General features: G+C 44.6%; 1 protein-coding gene across 8 annotated transcripts in view; it reads left to right on the forward strand.

Annotated features, from left to right (window-relative positions):
- Positions 1-15,483, forward strand: part of IQSEC2 (IQ motif and Sec7 domain ArfGEF 2) — a 394,948-nt gene that overhangs the window by 282,301 nt on the left and 97,164 nt on the right. The window contains exon 1 of one of the 8 annotated variants that reach the window (XM_068248407.1): positions 14,975-15,162. The exons of the other annotated variants lie outside the window; for them this stretch is intronic. Within the exon in view, the coding sequence (XP_068104508.1) occupies positions 15,104-15,162 (59 nt within the window). The 5' untranslated portion in view covers positions 14,975-15,103. Of the gene's footprint in view, positions 1-14,974; positions 15,163-15,483 lie in introns of those variants that run through there. 8 annotated transcript variants of the gene reach the window in all.

The following is a 15,483-nucleotide window of genomic DNA, read 5'->3' on the forward strand; positions in this document are numbered from 1 at the left end:
ACGCAGTCCAATATGTGTCTGGCGAATGTCATCTGCACCATCCGATGGTTGCCTTTTCTCCCAAGATGATTATGAGCATCATAAAAGCTTTACAACAGCATGGCAAGCAAACCACGAACAAATGGTCGTTACAGATTTGCATTGCAGCCGCAAGCAAACAATGAATGGGTAGAAATGTGCGTTAACAAACAGGGCCAGGACAAGATACTCCAGCTCCAGAGATTCCAAAGTGCCCCCCACCCTCATTTTGCCCGCCCAGTATAGGTAGCAGAAGAGCCCCCAATATTAGTCCCCCACCCCCAGCATAGGTAGCCAGATGTGCCCCCAGCAAGCTCCACTCTCCACTGCCATGGCCAGAGGGGGTACAGGCCGCCCTCATGGCTAGACCAGCCCTGCTAGCAAAAAAAAAAAAAAACACTTCTGGTCGATCAGCTGGCAGCAGTGGTAATTATATTCAAATACTATGTTCACATCATAGCAGTACTCTCCCCCGCAACTTCAACGTTGCAGTGGCCATTAGTCTCTACGAGACTGGCCACAGTCCAAAGTGATGTGACAGAAGTGCTTTAAAGGGATACTGTAGGGGGGTCGGGGGAAAATGAGTTGAAGTTACCCGGGGCTTCTAATGGTCCCCCACAGACATCCTGTGCCCGCGCAGCCACTCCCCAATGCTCGGCCCCGCCTCTGGTTCACTTCTGGAATTTCAGACTTTAAAGTCTGAAAACCACTGCGCCTGCATTGCCGTGTCCTGACTCCCGCTTATGGCACCAGGAGCACACTGCACAGGCCCAGTATGGTCTTTGCCTGCACTGTGCGCTCCTGGTGACATCAGGGGAAGCGAGGACACGGCAACGCAGGCACAGTGGTTTTCAGACTTTAAAGTCTGAAATTCCAGAAGTGAACCGGAGGCGGGGCCGGAGCATCGGTGAGTGGCTGCGCGGGCACAGGATGTCTGCGGGGGACCATTAGAAGCCCCGAGTAACTTCAACTCATTTTCCCCTGACCCCCCCCCCCCTACAGTATCCCTTTAAAACGACCCAGACTCTGCCGTGCATTGCTGATTGGTACCATTTGGCATGCATTTGCATTGGAGTCAATAGCACCGCAACAATCTATTTAGTTTGTGGCGCGCAATGCATTGATTATTCAAAATCCAGTGATGTACTTCCTGTCCAGCAAAGAACACATCACTGAGTGGGGGCGGAGCTAAAAACATTACCCTATCGGCCACACGCTGCCGCAGGATGTTTTAAATACGAAATGGTGCCTGGTCAGCCATCTGATTGGCTTTCATTTGCTAGCTTGGCTTCCACTTCTCAGAGACTTGCTTGATGGGAGAATATTCTGCGCCTCCTTTATCTGAAATGTGTTAATTCCTGCTGAGCGCCTGGAACTTTACTTATAAGGAATCTCAGCGGCTCCTATAAAAAGAGTGGCAGATCATTAGATTTATTGGTGCTCTTGAAGATTAGTGTGTTGTAAACAGAGCAGTGTTGTGTGGTAGAAGTCATATTATATGAGGCTTATTCATCTTAATGGCAGGAGTTCAGGCTGATCCAGCCCTCACTGCATTGTGCTGGGATCTGTGTGTTATACAGGTGCCACGCATCACACATCCCTATAGAGCTTTTGTCTATGGACTATTCTTGTTTTGGTTTTCTTTCCTTAACATGCTTTAAAGCCCATTAGCACACATTGGCCTAGTCCTATAGAGATGGGCGGGGAGATGTCCGACTTGCATGCACATTTAGGCTTTATTCACATCGAAAATCGCAATCACTGACAGCCATGATATGCGATTTTGCGAGTGATTTTGACACCCCCCCCCCCCCCCCCTTCCAGCGCTTACCTGCGCACTACGATTTTGTGTAAAGCGCTTTTCATAGAGAATTGTCTTTTCGAAGGAAGTCAGGAAGTGAACTCTTTGACCCGGAAAATAATAAATACAATGTATTTATTCTTAAAAGCGCAAACGCAATCGATGCATAAAGCGATTTTGTGAGCGGTTTGCGTTTTTTTCCTATATCCCATTGTAGCAAAATCGCCCCAAAAATGGTGCAAGCAGCACTTTGGTCAGCACAAAGCTAACGAAACGCGCAGATATGAACTGTCCTATAAAGAAGTCATTGCACAAGCGCTTTTAAGGTGATTTTCAAAATCGCTGGCGCTGAAAAAATAGCCAAAACGCCCTAGGTGTGAGCAAGTCCTTACTGCAAATGTGTATGCTGGGCCAATCAAATGCTCTTACTACTGACTGAATTGACCCACGTACGTTATTTCATAGCCTAACCAGTTTCTATAGTGCCATTTATCCCTATAAACAGTGCATTAGGATATGAAATGGCAGAGATGTGACCATGCCCATACAGTTGTGTAGGCAGTGCGTAGGCATGTGCTAATGTGTTGCCTTACTGAGATGGCGTAATGAGATGTTGTAGTAGAGCTACCTGGAAGCAGACCTTACAGCTTTACACAGTGTTATATAGGGACATTGCAGCATTCAACCGTGGTACACAAAATAGAGATACAACAATATAAGGATACATATACAGTGCTGCCCATAATTATTCATAAAAATACCTGTAGAGACATGCAAAAAGCATTGCTGGTTGAATAAAAGTAACTTTAAGGGCTCATTCACACTGCAAGAGCTTTTCTAAGCACTTTGTGATTTTAGAAGCCCTTGCTAATGTTCTATGTGTGCAATTAAAAAGCTCTTGCAGTTTGAATCAGCCCTGAGGCCTGGTGCACACCAAAAACCGCTAGCAGATCCGCAAAATGCTAGCAGATTTTGAAACCCTTTTTCTTATTTTTCTGCAGCGTTTCAGCTAGCGTTTTGCGGTTTTGTGTAGCGGTTTTGGTATAGTAGATTTCATGTATTGTTACAGTAAAGCTGTTACTGAACAGCTACTGTAACAAAAAACGCCTGGCAAACCGCTCTGAAGTGCCGTTTTTCAGAGCGGTTTGCGGTTTTCCTATGCTTAACATTGAGGCAGAAACGCATCCGCAATCCAAAATCTGCAGCAGCCCGGGAGTATGCGTTTCTGCAAAACGCCTCCCGCTCTGGTGTGCACCAGCCCATTGAAATACATTACCCTAGCGGATCCGCACCCGCAAGCAGATCGCAAACCGCAACAGAAACGCTCCGGTGTGCACTAGGCCTAAGTCATAATTTGCCAGGGGTATGAATAATTCTGGGCAGCACTGTAGTAGATGACTTACTGAGTCCAAGTGGTGGTGGAGAGGCGTACACTGGGAGACGGGCTTTGCAATGTAAAGGGGGGGGGGGGGGAGACCCGTCAGGTGGGCGGGAGGTTTGCAAGCCACACGGAGTTCCCATGGTGGGACGGGGATCTTATTTTAGAGTTTACATCATCCATAGCACTGTAAGAAGCTAATGTTTTGGACCACCAGGGTGCCTTTATTAAAGTGGACCTGAACTCTTGCACAGGACAGAAGGAAAACCAAGAAAAAAATGTACCCTGTATGTATTTAAAGAGTTTAGCCCAGACATGGGCAAACTTGGCCCTCCAGCTGTTAAAGGAATAATAATGGATGGTGCCCTCGCAGCCCCGCTCCGATCGTCCTGTCCCCGCCGGCGGCTACTTCCGGGTTCAGCGACAGCCGCCGCCGGCGGGGACAGGAGGATCGGAGCGAGGCTGCGAGGGCACCATCCGGCTTCGGGGGGCTGAGGGATGCCCCGGGTGAGTAAAGATAATTTTTTATTTTAGACTTAAGTTTTCCTTTAAGGAACTACACGACCCACAATGCATTTGCCTTTATGAGTCATGACTGTGGCTGTAAGACTCCTGCAATGCATTGTGGGACTTGTAGTTCCTTAACAGCTGGAGGGCCAAGTTTGCCCATGCCTGGTTTAGCCTGTCTAATTCCCTGTCATCTGTGACTAATCACAATTGTAAGTTGATCTCTCAGCACAGCAGCTAATTTGTAAACACAGGATGTTAACCCTATGTCTGCTTCCATGAAAGCAGGAAGTAGATACAGTGCAGATTTGTATCAGCTGTAACTAATAAATGTTTTTTCTTTAAAGATTATGCTGTTGCTTATCTTTTAGAGCAGAGAGGACGTTCTGAGTTCAGGTCTGCTTTAAGTCAGTGGTAGGACTGAGAACATATCATGTAGTGTTGCTGTCTGGATTCCTAAGGCAGCCGAGTGCCCACCTAAACACTCGATGTACAGTATGTGTGGGTTATTAAACACAGTTTGACTTCCCTCAGTGCGTACGAGAGATATCGGCACCGGGAGACTTGGGCACAGGATACAGCTGGTGTATGGCTGATCCTGCTGCTGCTGCACAAGTTCCCGGCCATGTTAAATACTATTCCCCCTCCAGGCCGGCATGGATGGTGGGGAATGAAATAATTCAGCTTCCAGCAATTGTTGGAAGCTGAATTGTTGTGTTTTAAAAGTAACTTCAGCTCCATCTTCTGACAGCCACCGAAGTTGCTCTCTGTGCGCTGCTATAGCTGTAATGCCTATTACGGCCTGTGGTGGCGCCAGCTGCGCCCAAGTCTCCAGCGCTGGATTTACCGTGTTCGCTCTGAGGTTGTAGCAGAAACCGTAACATACAAATATCCACTAATGAGCATTACAGCTGACATACATGGCCTACTGCATACTGTATGGTAATTGTAACTTGCAGGCTATTAGAAGAGGCAAAGTGTGTGCTTCGTAATTTAGGAGGTTGCTTTAGAATAGATCATGAGTTGTGGAGATTATGGGTAGATTATGACTAAGTTGTGTACTGTCTGTCTATGTGAAGTCCTATAATACAGCTTTGTTTTTTAAGTGTAGCACTCTTGTAAAATATAATCATATTCTTGATAAGTGGCCCTGTCACCTTTGTCACACTGTGAACTTTACAAGAGTTGCTATGCAGTGGAATGTGGCCATAAGCAAAGCAATACATATCTGTCTTTGATGATGGTTTCGTGCAAGCTAAACCGGTGTTCATAATAAATGAGATCTGCTGTTGTTGGAGGGCCTTGCCTACTTCCTTCTACCAGTTTGTCAAAGTCACTCAGATCCTTACGCTTGCCCATTTTTCCTGCTTTCAACGTGTCTTATTCATGAACTGAAGTTCACTTGCTGCCTAATACACCTCACTAAGTGATAGGAGCCATTGTAATGACATAGTGAGGGTTCTCATCACTTGTCAGTGGTTTGAATGTTGTGGCTGATCAGTGTATGTTAGAGAGGCACTGTAGTGACACGAGAGGAGGAGAATGCAGTAAATTATTCAAGATACCCACCTTTACTGTAATTTTTTTTTTTTCAACATCACAAAAACTTGCTGTACCTATATATGCTGTGCATTGTTATGTAGCCTCAGTGATACTTAGCCTAGGCTTATTAGATATGCAGAATCCCCCACCCCCCTCCTTAGGGTACCTTATATATACTCGCATATAAGCCTAATTTTTCAGCACCAAAAATGTGCTGAAAAGTTACCCCCTCGGCTTATATGTGAGTCAGTGGAGCAGAACAGATGGTGGAGCAGGTTTTGTTACTTGCAGAGGAGCGTAAGGATCTTGCACTAGTGATCCTGCTTTTGCCAACTGCGTCCATGCCTCCCAAGCCCCGAAACATGGTGTGCGGAGTGCGCTGTTCTAGACTACCTGTGGGGACACTGGCTTGTGGTGAGGAGTGTGTAAGCAATCTGTCAGCGGTGCAATGATCGGGGATTCGTCCTGTGTGGCAATTGCTGTATCTCGTCTATTACGCCATCTAGTGGTGCCCTTAGACACGTTTGTATCATCCTTGGGGCACATCTCATTATGGGGAGGGGGGCTGACTTGAACTGGGGGCATGTCTGGTTACTGAATAGGGGGCTATACTGGGGAGGGGCTTATACACTAGTCAATCACTTTTTCCTGGTTTCTAAATGAAACGTGGGTGCCTCGGCTTATACGCGGGTCAGCTTATATGCGAGTATATAAAGTATATTTTCTACTGTCCTTAGAACGCTCAGTAAGGGCTCAGACACACTATAAGCACTTTTCTGAGTGCTTTTTAGCCTCCAGAGTTTTCTGAAAGCTTTTTAAAAAACATTCCTGTTGACTTACAGTAAAATCGTATGATTTTACCATGATTTTAATGTAAGTCAATGGGAGCATTTTTTTAAAAAGCTCTCAGTAAGCTCTGGAGGCCAGAAATTGCTCAGGAAAGCGCTTATAGTGTGCCTGAGCCCTAAGCGATCATTCCACAGAGATCAATGACTAAATTATTTATTTTTAAAAAAAAGTAATTTTATTAGGTTAGGGCTGGCTCAAACTACAAGAGCTTTTTCTAAGTGATTGTGATTTTAAAAGCTCTTGCTAATGTGATCCTATGCGTGTGTGCACATTTGAGCATTTTGATTTTGTAAAAATACCCCATAGCATTGCATTAGCAAGAGCTTTTCAAATCACTAGTGTTCAAAAAAAGCTCTTGCAGTGTGAACCAGGCCTTATTTTCACTATAGTTGTAAGGTCTAAAAGTGGGACTACACTATAAATTCCCCTCAGCCCCCAAAATTAGCCATGTAGTTGTAAGGTCTAAAAACAAATGTAAGTGCCTGAAAGGGTTAATCAGTTTAGTTTCAGTCTCTCCTGAGAACCTCCTCATAGGGATGGCAGTGATTAGGAGAACCAATGGAGAAGCATGTGATCAGCTTGATCAACTGATAGATTTGTTAGATTCTGATTTACTGTAATGACTTCCCGGTGTAGCACATGATCCTGGCCAGCAAATCAGAGCCTTACAAATCAGTCAGCTGATCCAACTGATCACATGCTTCTTCATGAGTTCTAACCACTGCCCATGCTACTCCACAGCTGTCTAGGTTGCGAAGATGTCATTTTCTCTGATTTGAGATAAGGGAAAGAGCTATTGTGTGCAAGCAAAACTAATAGAAAGTTCTACATTTGAGACACAGCAGTGGGTTGCTTACACATTTTATTGGATATTTCATTGTTATGCAAGATAAATGCTTCCAGTCTTCGCTGTTGTGCCTAAGGGGAAATTGTGAATTTCACAAAGATGACATTACCTTAGATCAAGGCAGGTAGGATGGTTATGCAGGCAATAAGAAGTTAGGAGAAAGGTTTATAATCGTGTGTTATGCAGGGCCGTTGCTAGGGTCCTAAGAGATCTGGGGCACTCCAGCCAAAAATTGTGTGGCAGAGCACCAGAATGTGGGTGTGACCATGGGTGGAGCCAAATTTACATTAGCTTAGTGGTCTAAGTAGGCCTGCCCAGCAAAATGTTGAATGAAGCCCTCTCTCCATTAATACAAAAAAAAACACTAGGGGAGAAGCCCAGAAGAGAAAATGTTTGGAAAATCTGGAGACCAAGTGGCTGGAGGTGAGAAGAGCCTGACTCTCCCTGGGGGACATCCGGGGCACCTCAGAATAGATCTGTGGCACGTACCACTGATCTTTGGGGCTAGCAACGCCCCTGGTGTTATGCCAGACAGTAATTCTGCTATAATACAAGTTCGCTTCAGCAATGGCTTGGTGGCGCCACCTGCTGCTTATTAAAACAGCAGGCCTGGCACGATACTGGGTAATACAAAGTGATCATACAGTATAAAATACACAGGCTTGGCGAGCTGGCTGTGTCCACGATACTGGGTAATACAAAGTGATAATGCAATGAAAGAATAGGATATCTGGCTGTGTCAAGACTGCAGCTGCAGAGATCTAGGCTTTTGACGCACAGAACAGCGAAAGTAAACTGAGTTGAGATCCAGTGATTCCCTGCTGGCCAGAATGCCACCATCACACTAAGGGTCCTCTTACACAGGTGACTGCACGCTTGCTGAGCAGTGCAGCCTCCCATCTCCTGCCCGCCAGTGCAATTCGGGTGCAATTTAAATGCAGCCAAATTGCAGCGGTTGTAACACCACATGTGTCAAGCATTATTGGGTGGCGGAAGAACGCGACATGTGGGGCCAGAGCGCAGCTGTGGCAGCACTCAGATCTCACTCCGTGGGGAAGGGGGGGGGGGGGGGCGCTGTGAATAACCTTCAATTGTTCATATTTTTCTTTTTGTGCTCAGTTTGGGTGTTCTGCTCGGGGCACTCTGACTAAGGCAACGATCACACTTGGAAAAATTGGTTGCATTTTGCCACAATGCAAAAATGCACTACTTTTTTGCACAATGCATGCCATTCCTCATTGAAATTGATTGGCTACTGTAGAAAAAAAAAACTCATGCAGTCAGTCTCAGACAAATGGCCCATACTCACAGGCTACAATTCGCGGTGACAGGTCGCCCGTGAGTATGAGGCGCAACACACGTGCACACCCCGAACCGTCGCTGCTGTCGCCAGGTGATTGGCGCGGTCAATCGCCCGGCGACAGTTGCCGCCGCAACTGTCGCTAGTCCGCGTGAGTATGCGGACTAGCGACAGCAACATAATAGAAAATCCATGGTGCTTCCGGCGAGGGGTAGAAACGTCGGCGACAGCTTCAGTCTCTTCAGTAATCCCTCTTCCGCGTGTGTACGCGGAGGGACCTGGCGACGAGCTGTCGCCGAACTGTCGCGCACAAGCTCCCGTGTGCTAGCGACAGCCCAAAAAAGTTGCCCGTGAGTATGGGCCAAAACTGACCTATCTTGTGGGGAAAAGGCTGTGAGGAATTGTCTGCAGATTCCCTGATCATAAGTGTGATCCCTCCCTAAGGCCTTGAACCCACTACAAAGCGCAAATCATAATCGCTAGCGTTTTTTAGTGCTTTGTAAGCGATTTCATCAGGGCTGTGGAGTCGGAGTCAGAGCAATTTTGGGTACTCTGAGTTGGGAAAAAATGCACAGACTCCTAATGAATTTAAACTGTACTTAAAATGGAAAATATGATAAAATGTTCTATTTCTCAGATAAAAGGCATCATAAATAATTCATATATACAGTAATAGCTGTGCTTAGTTCACAAAAATGAAATAAACCAATCAAAAAATAGTTACTTGTGCTGCTTCAATAAAGCAGTCCCCGTATTTTTAAAGTCAGATATACACCTCTGATTGTGACTTGTATATATGATGTGTACACAGGAATCTTTTATATATACGAAATAACATCTATGCTGTAAGAATAAAGCCTGATGTGTAGCTGTGTCACTAATAGAGATGGTCAATGAGTTGGAAATAATTCTGCGTTGATGCTGGTTTATGCAAATGTAGGCACTCTCTTTTCTCATAAAATCAAATAATTTGATATGTTACAATTTGGTTTCGTACCACGAATTAAAGGGTACCTGAGACGGATGAAAAGAAAAGTTTTATACATACCTGGGGCTTCCTCCAGCCCCCTTCAGGCCAATTAGTCCCTCGCTGTCCTCCTCCGCCGCTTGGATCTTCTGCTATGAGTCCTGGTAATTCAGCCAGTTAGCACAGTCCGGCCGCATGCCGCTTCCACACCCAGGAGCAATCTGCACCTGCGCCCGACAAGCTCAAGTACCTGGACCCATAGCAGAAGATCCAGGTGACGGAGAAGGACACCGAGGGACTGATCAGCCTGAAGGGCCTGGAGGAAGCCCCAGGCATGTATAAAACTTTAATTTCATCTGTCTCAGGTTTACTTTAAGTTACACAGCAGTACTATACATATGCACTCCCCACAGAGCTGCAGGGAATCCACTGAGAATGTTGTGCACATTGAACACAGGTGTGGTCCATCACCCATAAACCTGGTTCAGATAGTACATGAAGAATGTGTAATAGAGGAAGAATTGCCTCATTCTTCTGCAGAGTACCTGCATCTTACATGTACACACAGTTACATTACCTAGGGCCTGATCGATGTTCAGATTGTGCATGAAGAATGTATAATAGAGGAAGATTCGCCTCATTCCCCTGCAGAGTACCTGCACATCACTCTTACATGTACCCACAGTTACATTGCCTAGGGCCTGATAGATGTTCTTTGTTCCTGTCTGTACCTTCTACAAGTACTCTTACCAAGGACTAGTTTTAAGGTGCGTACACACATGCGACTATAGTCGTTTGAAACGATCGTTCCCCGATCGTTTCAAACTACGATCGTTTAAAAAAAAGCAACCAACGATTATTAAGTCGAACGACGGACGAGCGAGATCGTTAAAAACGAACGATCTAGCTTGGCGGATTTTTACCAACGACGATTGTTTGCAAAAGTAGTACATCGTTGGAAACGATCGTTCGTACTAGGCTTGACATGCGCATTTCACTATTTCTCCATGAAATTTCTCATTTTTATGCGCAAGCGCAATAGTTGCTTTACGTGATGTAACGTTCGTTCTAACGATCAGATCGTTACACACAATTTAAAACTAACTTTACTTAGGTCGTTCTTTCATCAATTAAAAGTTCGTCGTTCTCAACGAACGATCGTTGTCGCATGTGTGTACGTAGCATTAGTCTATGGGCTTGATTCACAAAGCCGTGCAAACTGTTTAGCACGGGTGTGCTAAACAGCACGTGAAGTGCCATTCGCGGACTTTTGCGCGCACAAAGTGCCGCGATTCTCGCAATTGTGGACTTTTGCGCGCGCAATTTGCCGCAAATTGCGGCACTTTGCGCGCGCAAAAGTCCGCGAATGGGACTTCAGGTGCACGGCTTTGTGAATCAAGCCCACTGACTAAAGGGAATAAATATGCCAGTCTCCATATCCTTCTCACTTCAGTTGTCTTTTAAAATTCCTAAGCGTTGGCAGTTAAGAGATGAATTTCATGTCATATAATTTCAATTAACAAGGTTGTAATATGCAAATTAGAGGAGTCGGTGGAATCCTAAACTGAGGAGTCGGAGTCGGTGGATTTTTGTACCAACTCCACAGCCCTAGATTTCATGAGCGTTTTCTGGCGATTTTGGTAGCGATTTTAAAAAGTGTAAGCTTTTTGCCAGCGTTTGTGTAGCGATTTGCGATTAGCGTTTTTAATTCTGATTGGTCCTTTCCATTAATTTCAATTTTTTTTTACAGTGTGCAGTAATTTAAAAAATGCTAGCAAATCGCTCTGTATAGCGATTCATGAGGGATTACACCAACGTTTATATACTTTACATTGCAGAAACGCAAACGCCACCAAAATGTTGCATGTCCTGCGATAGTGATTTTGCTAGTCGGTGGAATCTGGCCCATCCATAAACATTAGCTGAGCGTTTAGGGAAATCACTAGCATTTTGGATCGCTCCCTAAACGCTCAAAAAATCGCTGTAGTGGGTTCCAGTCCTCAGACTTAGACTAAGTTGATGACAGTGGACCAACAGACATGCAGAACACACCAATTCTTTCCCGTGGGTCCGGTCCACCCGTGTTAGTTTTTGCAGTGTGCAGTGTATTTCCACAACACACAGACCTGACCGCTGCAATTTTGTGCAGTACCAAGGCTCACATGCAATTATCTTTTTTTCCTTCGTTGTCTCCTTGGTGATATTTTTCAACATTGTAAATAAAATGCCTTTTAAAGCACCAGCAAGTAAGAAAATACTCAAAATAATTTTGACATTACTTTTTCACATACTTTTTGGTACTTTTTCATTTGCAAAGTGCTGAAAAGGTATTTTAAATATAAGATGAAAAATTATCTCCTAGGAGAAAACTCAGGTGTAAAAGTTAATTGCATCTGGGCCCAGGCGTGTGATGCCTTTCATCCATTGGAATGGCTGGTATCCAAACTGCATTAAGCCCCATCTACACTATACAATTTTTTTGTTTGATTCATTGATTCAATTTGATTCAATGCGGCATGTCCGATCGGGTTTCGATTCGATTCAATTTGCTATCGTTTTGCAAAACAATGGCAAATTGAATCGAATCCCGATGTCGGATTGAATCGAATCAATGAATCGAATTGGACAAAAAATTGTATGGTGTAGATGGAGCTTTAGACTACTAGTGGTGTCTAATATAGCCATGCTATATGGAAACGCTACCACTCAGCGTGTGAACCAAGCCTGGTACACACATCCAATTTTACCACTTCCATGTAGAATGAGCGCTTACCTACGCAATCTGAAGTCTTTTGGCCCTCATATTACATAGCGGTGGTAAAATTGGTCACTGATTGGCCAATCAAAATTGCATGTTTATGCACGCTCACTGGCTACTAATTACTTGGGCATTAAAATGTGTGCTTACAGGAGAGCGATAAGGAAATGTGATTATAAGCCCTTGCTGTGCAGAGACTGGAATGGCTATCTGTACTTTACAAAGGACAGGATGTGTGATCACTTATAAAATTACTGCATATAAAATGTCATTAAAAGATGAGTATACTTTTAAAATCTTCTGCATAAAGTTGAAAGTGTAGCTGGAATTAAATATAGGTTAAATTACCAGACTTGTTTTATTAGTACAGGAACAGGATACGGATGGGAAGTTGCACACCATGTTAATTTCCAAAGTGCTGGACCAGTATATAAACCAGTAGAAAATCCATGAGGTCCCCACACACAATTGAAGAAATCATATACCAGATGTCATTAACCAACAACCGTTTTGGGGCCACGACGGGTATCCCTTTGTTAAGGTATACAACAGAATGGTAACCATATGTAATGGGGTGTGCGGACCTCATGGATTTTCTACTGCTATAAAGGACAACTGTAGTGAGAGGTATGGAGGCTGCCAAATTTATTTCCTTTTAAACAATACCAGTTGCCTGGCTAGCCTGCTGATCCTCTGCCTATAATACATTTAGCCATAGACCCTGAACAAGCATGCAGCAGATCAGGTGTTTCTGACATTATTGTCAGATCTGACCAGATTAGCTGCATGCTTGTTTCTGGTGTTATCCAGACATGACTGCAGTCAAATTGTTCAGCATCACTGATAATAGGAAATGAATGGAATAGTAAGGGTCTATATGGCAGTTAGAGGAGCACTCACATATTAGCAAGTGGTGCCATCATCGCCTCCAGAGATACACAATAGCAACGTCAAAGTTGGGTCAGCACCACCTTAGTCAATGTAAAAAAAGCTCTTTTTTAAAGCCTCTTTGAATTCAGCTGCAGCTACAAACTGCTGGTTACTGCAGCCGATTTTAAAGCTGTTATAATAAAGAGTTTTTTTACATTGACTAAGGCGGGGCCGACCCAACTTTAACATTAGAATCATAATAGGGACAGTGGGGATGAACCTGACCTGGGCTCAAGTGAATCCTACTTTAATTCCTGTACTATTATTATATAACTGTTGCCCAAACTGGTTATGATTCGAAACAGTCAGTTTATATAGGTGTACCAGCTCAGGAGAAGAAGAATTGGCTATGCTGATATTTTTTTTCTTTTAATTCTCCAGCAGTGGGAGGTCTCTTACTTCTCTGCTGCTCCATGCAACAGTCAGTGCAACAGTCAGTTCATACTCCTGCTTCTCTCTGCTGCTCCATGCAACAGTCAGTACAACAGTCAGTACATACCACTCTCCTGACCGCAGTTTGTATGCTTGTATAGAGACTGGGTCTCTTACGAAGTACTGTATAACTGGTAATATTTTTCTTTACAGCTCTAATCTTTTAGTATGGCAGAGGAGCAGAGCAGCAGCTCTTCAGAACAAGCATAGCCACGGTATATAACTGGTGAAAAAATATTTTTCTTTCCAGCTCTGATCTTTTAGTATAGAAGAGGAGCAGAGCAGCAGCTCTTCTCAATGAGCATAGCTACAGAGCTTCTGACTGCAGGTAAACAAGGGGCAGCTGCTGCTTTGTCTGATCAGTGCATAGAAGCAGTTTCAGTCAGTGGACACCTTCATATAATTGTATGATATTTTGAAAGTTAAGTTGTTTTTCAAGCACGGACTCCGAAGTTGTAATTTGTATTCACCAAGGTTAAAGTTGCATCAGAAGATGTGCCTAGGTTGGAGCTTATGTCAATTAATAGAAATGTATAATGGAAGCCTGTGCAGGATGCATTGTATATAAAAGCTGCTATTCTGCATTATGCCTACCTGTTACCCATGGGCATCACTACCCCTTGACTACATATAAAGGCTGTGTCACCTCTGGGTGACCCTGTATAAAAGCAATGTCATGGTTTTTATAGGATAACGGAAGTTGCTATACATGAGTCTCTATCTGAGTATACTTTTAATATTTTTAGTATGGAAAGGGCATTATCTATGTAAATATACATACTTTATGCATATAATAATTATTGCCACCCTTATATCTCCATGGCAATGGGTACTCAGAACCCTTCATGTCTATTTTTCCTTCTTTGCTTCCTCCTCCTTCACTCCTCCTACCGTAGCCATGGCAACTCTATTCATCCCCATGGCAACTGCATCCTCGGCTGGTTGAGCCTCTGCTGAAAAAGATGCTGCCCCTCCTGACCCCCCTCCTTCTCTGTGGGAGCAAGTTAGGGCTGCAGAGTGCGGGGGATCCAGTTTGTGACGGCTGCAACTTCAGTGCCCTTTTCGCCCCATTCACGCAGCATCGGGTATCTGTACCGCCTTATCACAGCTGAGAAATGCCTCATGACTGTAAAGTTAAAGTCAGCTGTGCATGAGTGTGCTGGCACTCTGCTAGGGTCATAAGGGGTAGACTGGCAGTGTTGGAGACAGATCGCTGGCACTTTAGTTAAAATGCCACATGTTTGTAGCCGGAGGGAGGGCAGCCTCATGATCAGATTGACTTTTAATCCTGTTATTACTGCTAGAAACATTCCTTGGTGCAGTGAGTGAGTTAACAGCATGCAAAGTTATGTGTTTAAAGGTCAGTTAGAAGTATGCTTAGGTCCATTCACGGGGGGCTGCCATTGTTCTCACCCCGTGAAGCATCCGTAGCCATTGTCCTTATTCTCCTTCACATGCTTATGTTGTGTCCTTGCTGTGTGTTATGCGAGCATGACATCTCTGATCCTTATCCCATCCTTTCTCGGCATTTAAACAGTTTGTCTTGGTTCCTTCCTGTCCTGTTCCCGATGCCCACTCCCCCTCTCTGGGCTGTCATGGGCTGCTCCACCCCCCTTTTGGCTGCTGTCAACGTTGTGCTCGGCTAAGAGGTGGCATTGCCGCCGTTCTGTAAGAAGGGGAACATCTGGGCGATCGCAGAATAAAAGGGAGGAGGGGGACCCGTTATCTGGACAGCGAAGGAAGCCAGGCTTACCCCCCGACCAGCCGCAGCAGCATGTGGTGCCTTCACTGCGCCTCTGACCGGACGCCCAGGATCCTTCAGCATGGCCTCTGGTATGGAATGGTCTTGTCTAAATATTTCTGTGTGGTTTCCTGCTCATTTCACCAGCGATGAAAGCTTGGAAAGTGCAGCTTTGTCTTTGTGTTACAGCACTGGATGCTCACTTTGACTATAGTAAGCTAGCTGATTGCTGTATACAAAGGAGTTATCCGGTTAGCAAAAAGAAAGTTCAGTAACCTTTTGTGACTAATCAAAAACCATCTTCCAATGATGTATAGTAGGATTGAGTCCTGTGGTATAGCTATTCTTTGCGCTGTATGTACTGATTATTGAGAGAGCCTGTTACTACTATTCTGTATGATGTTACTTAGATA

The sequence above is a fragment of the Hyperolius riggenbachi genome, chromosome 8, assembly GCF_040937935.1.
Source record: "Hyperolius riggenbachi isolate aHypRig1 chromosome 8, aHypRig1.pri, whole genome shotgun sequence".
In the NCBI taxonomy this organism is placed as follows: Eukaryota; Metazoa; Chordata; class Amphibia; order Anura; family Hyperoliidae; genus Hyperolius; species Hyperolius riggenbachi.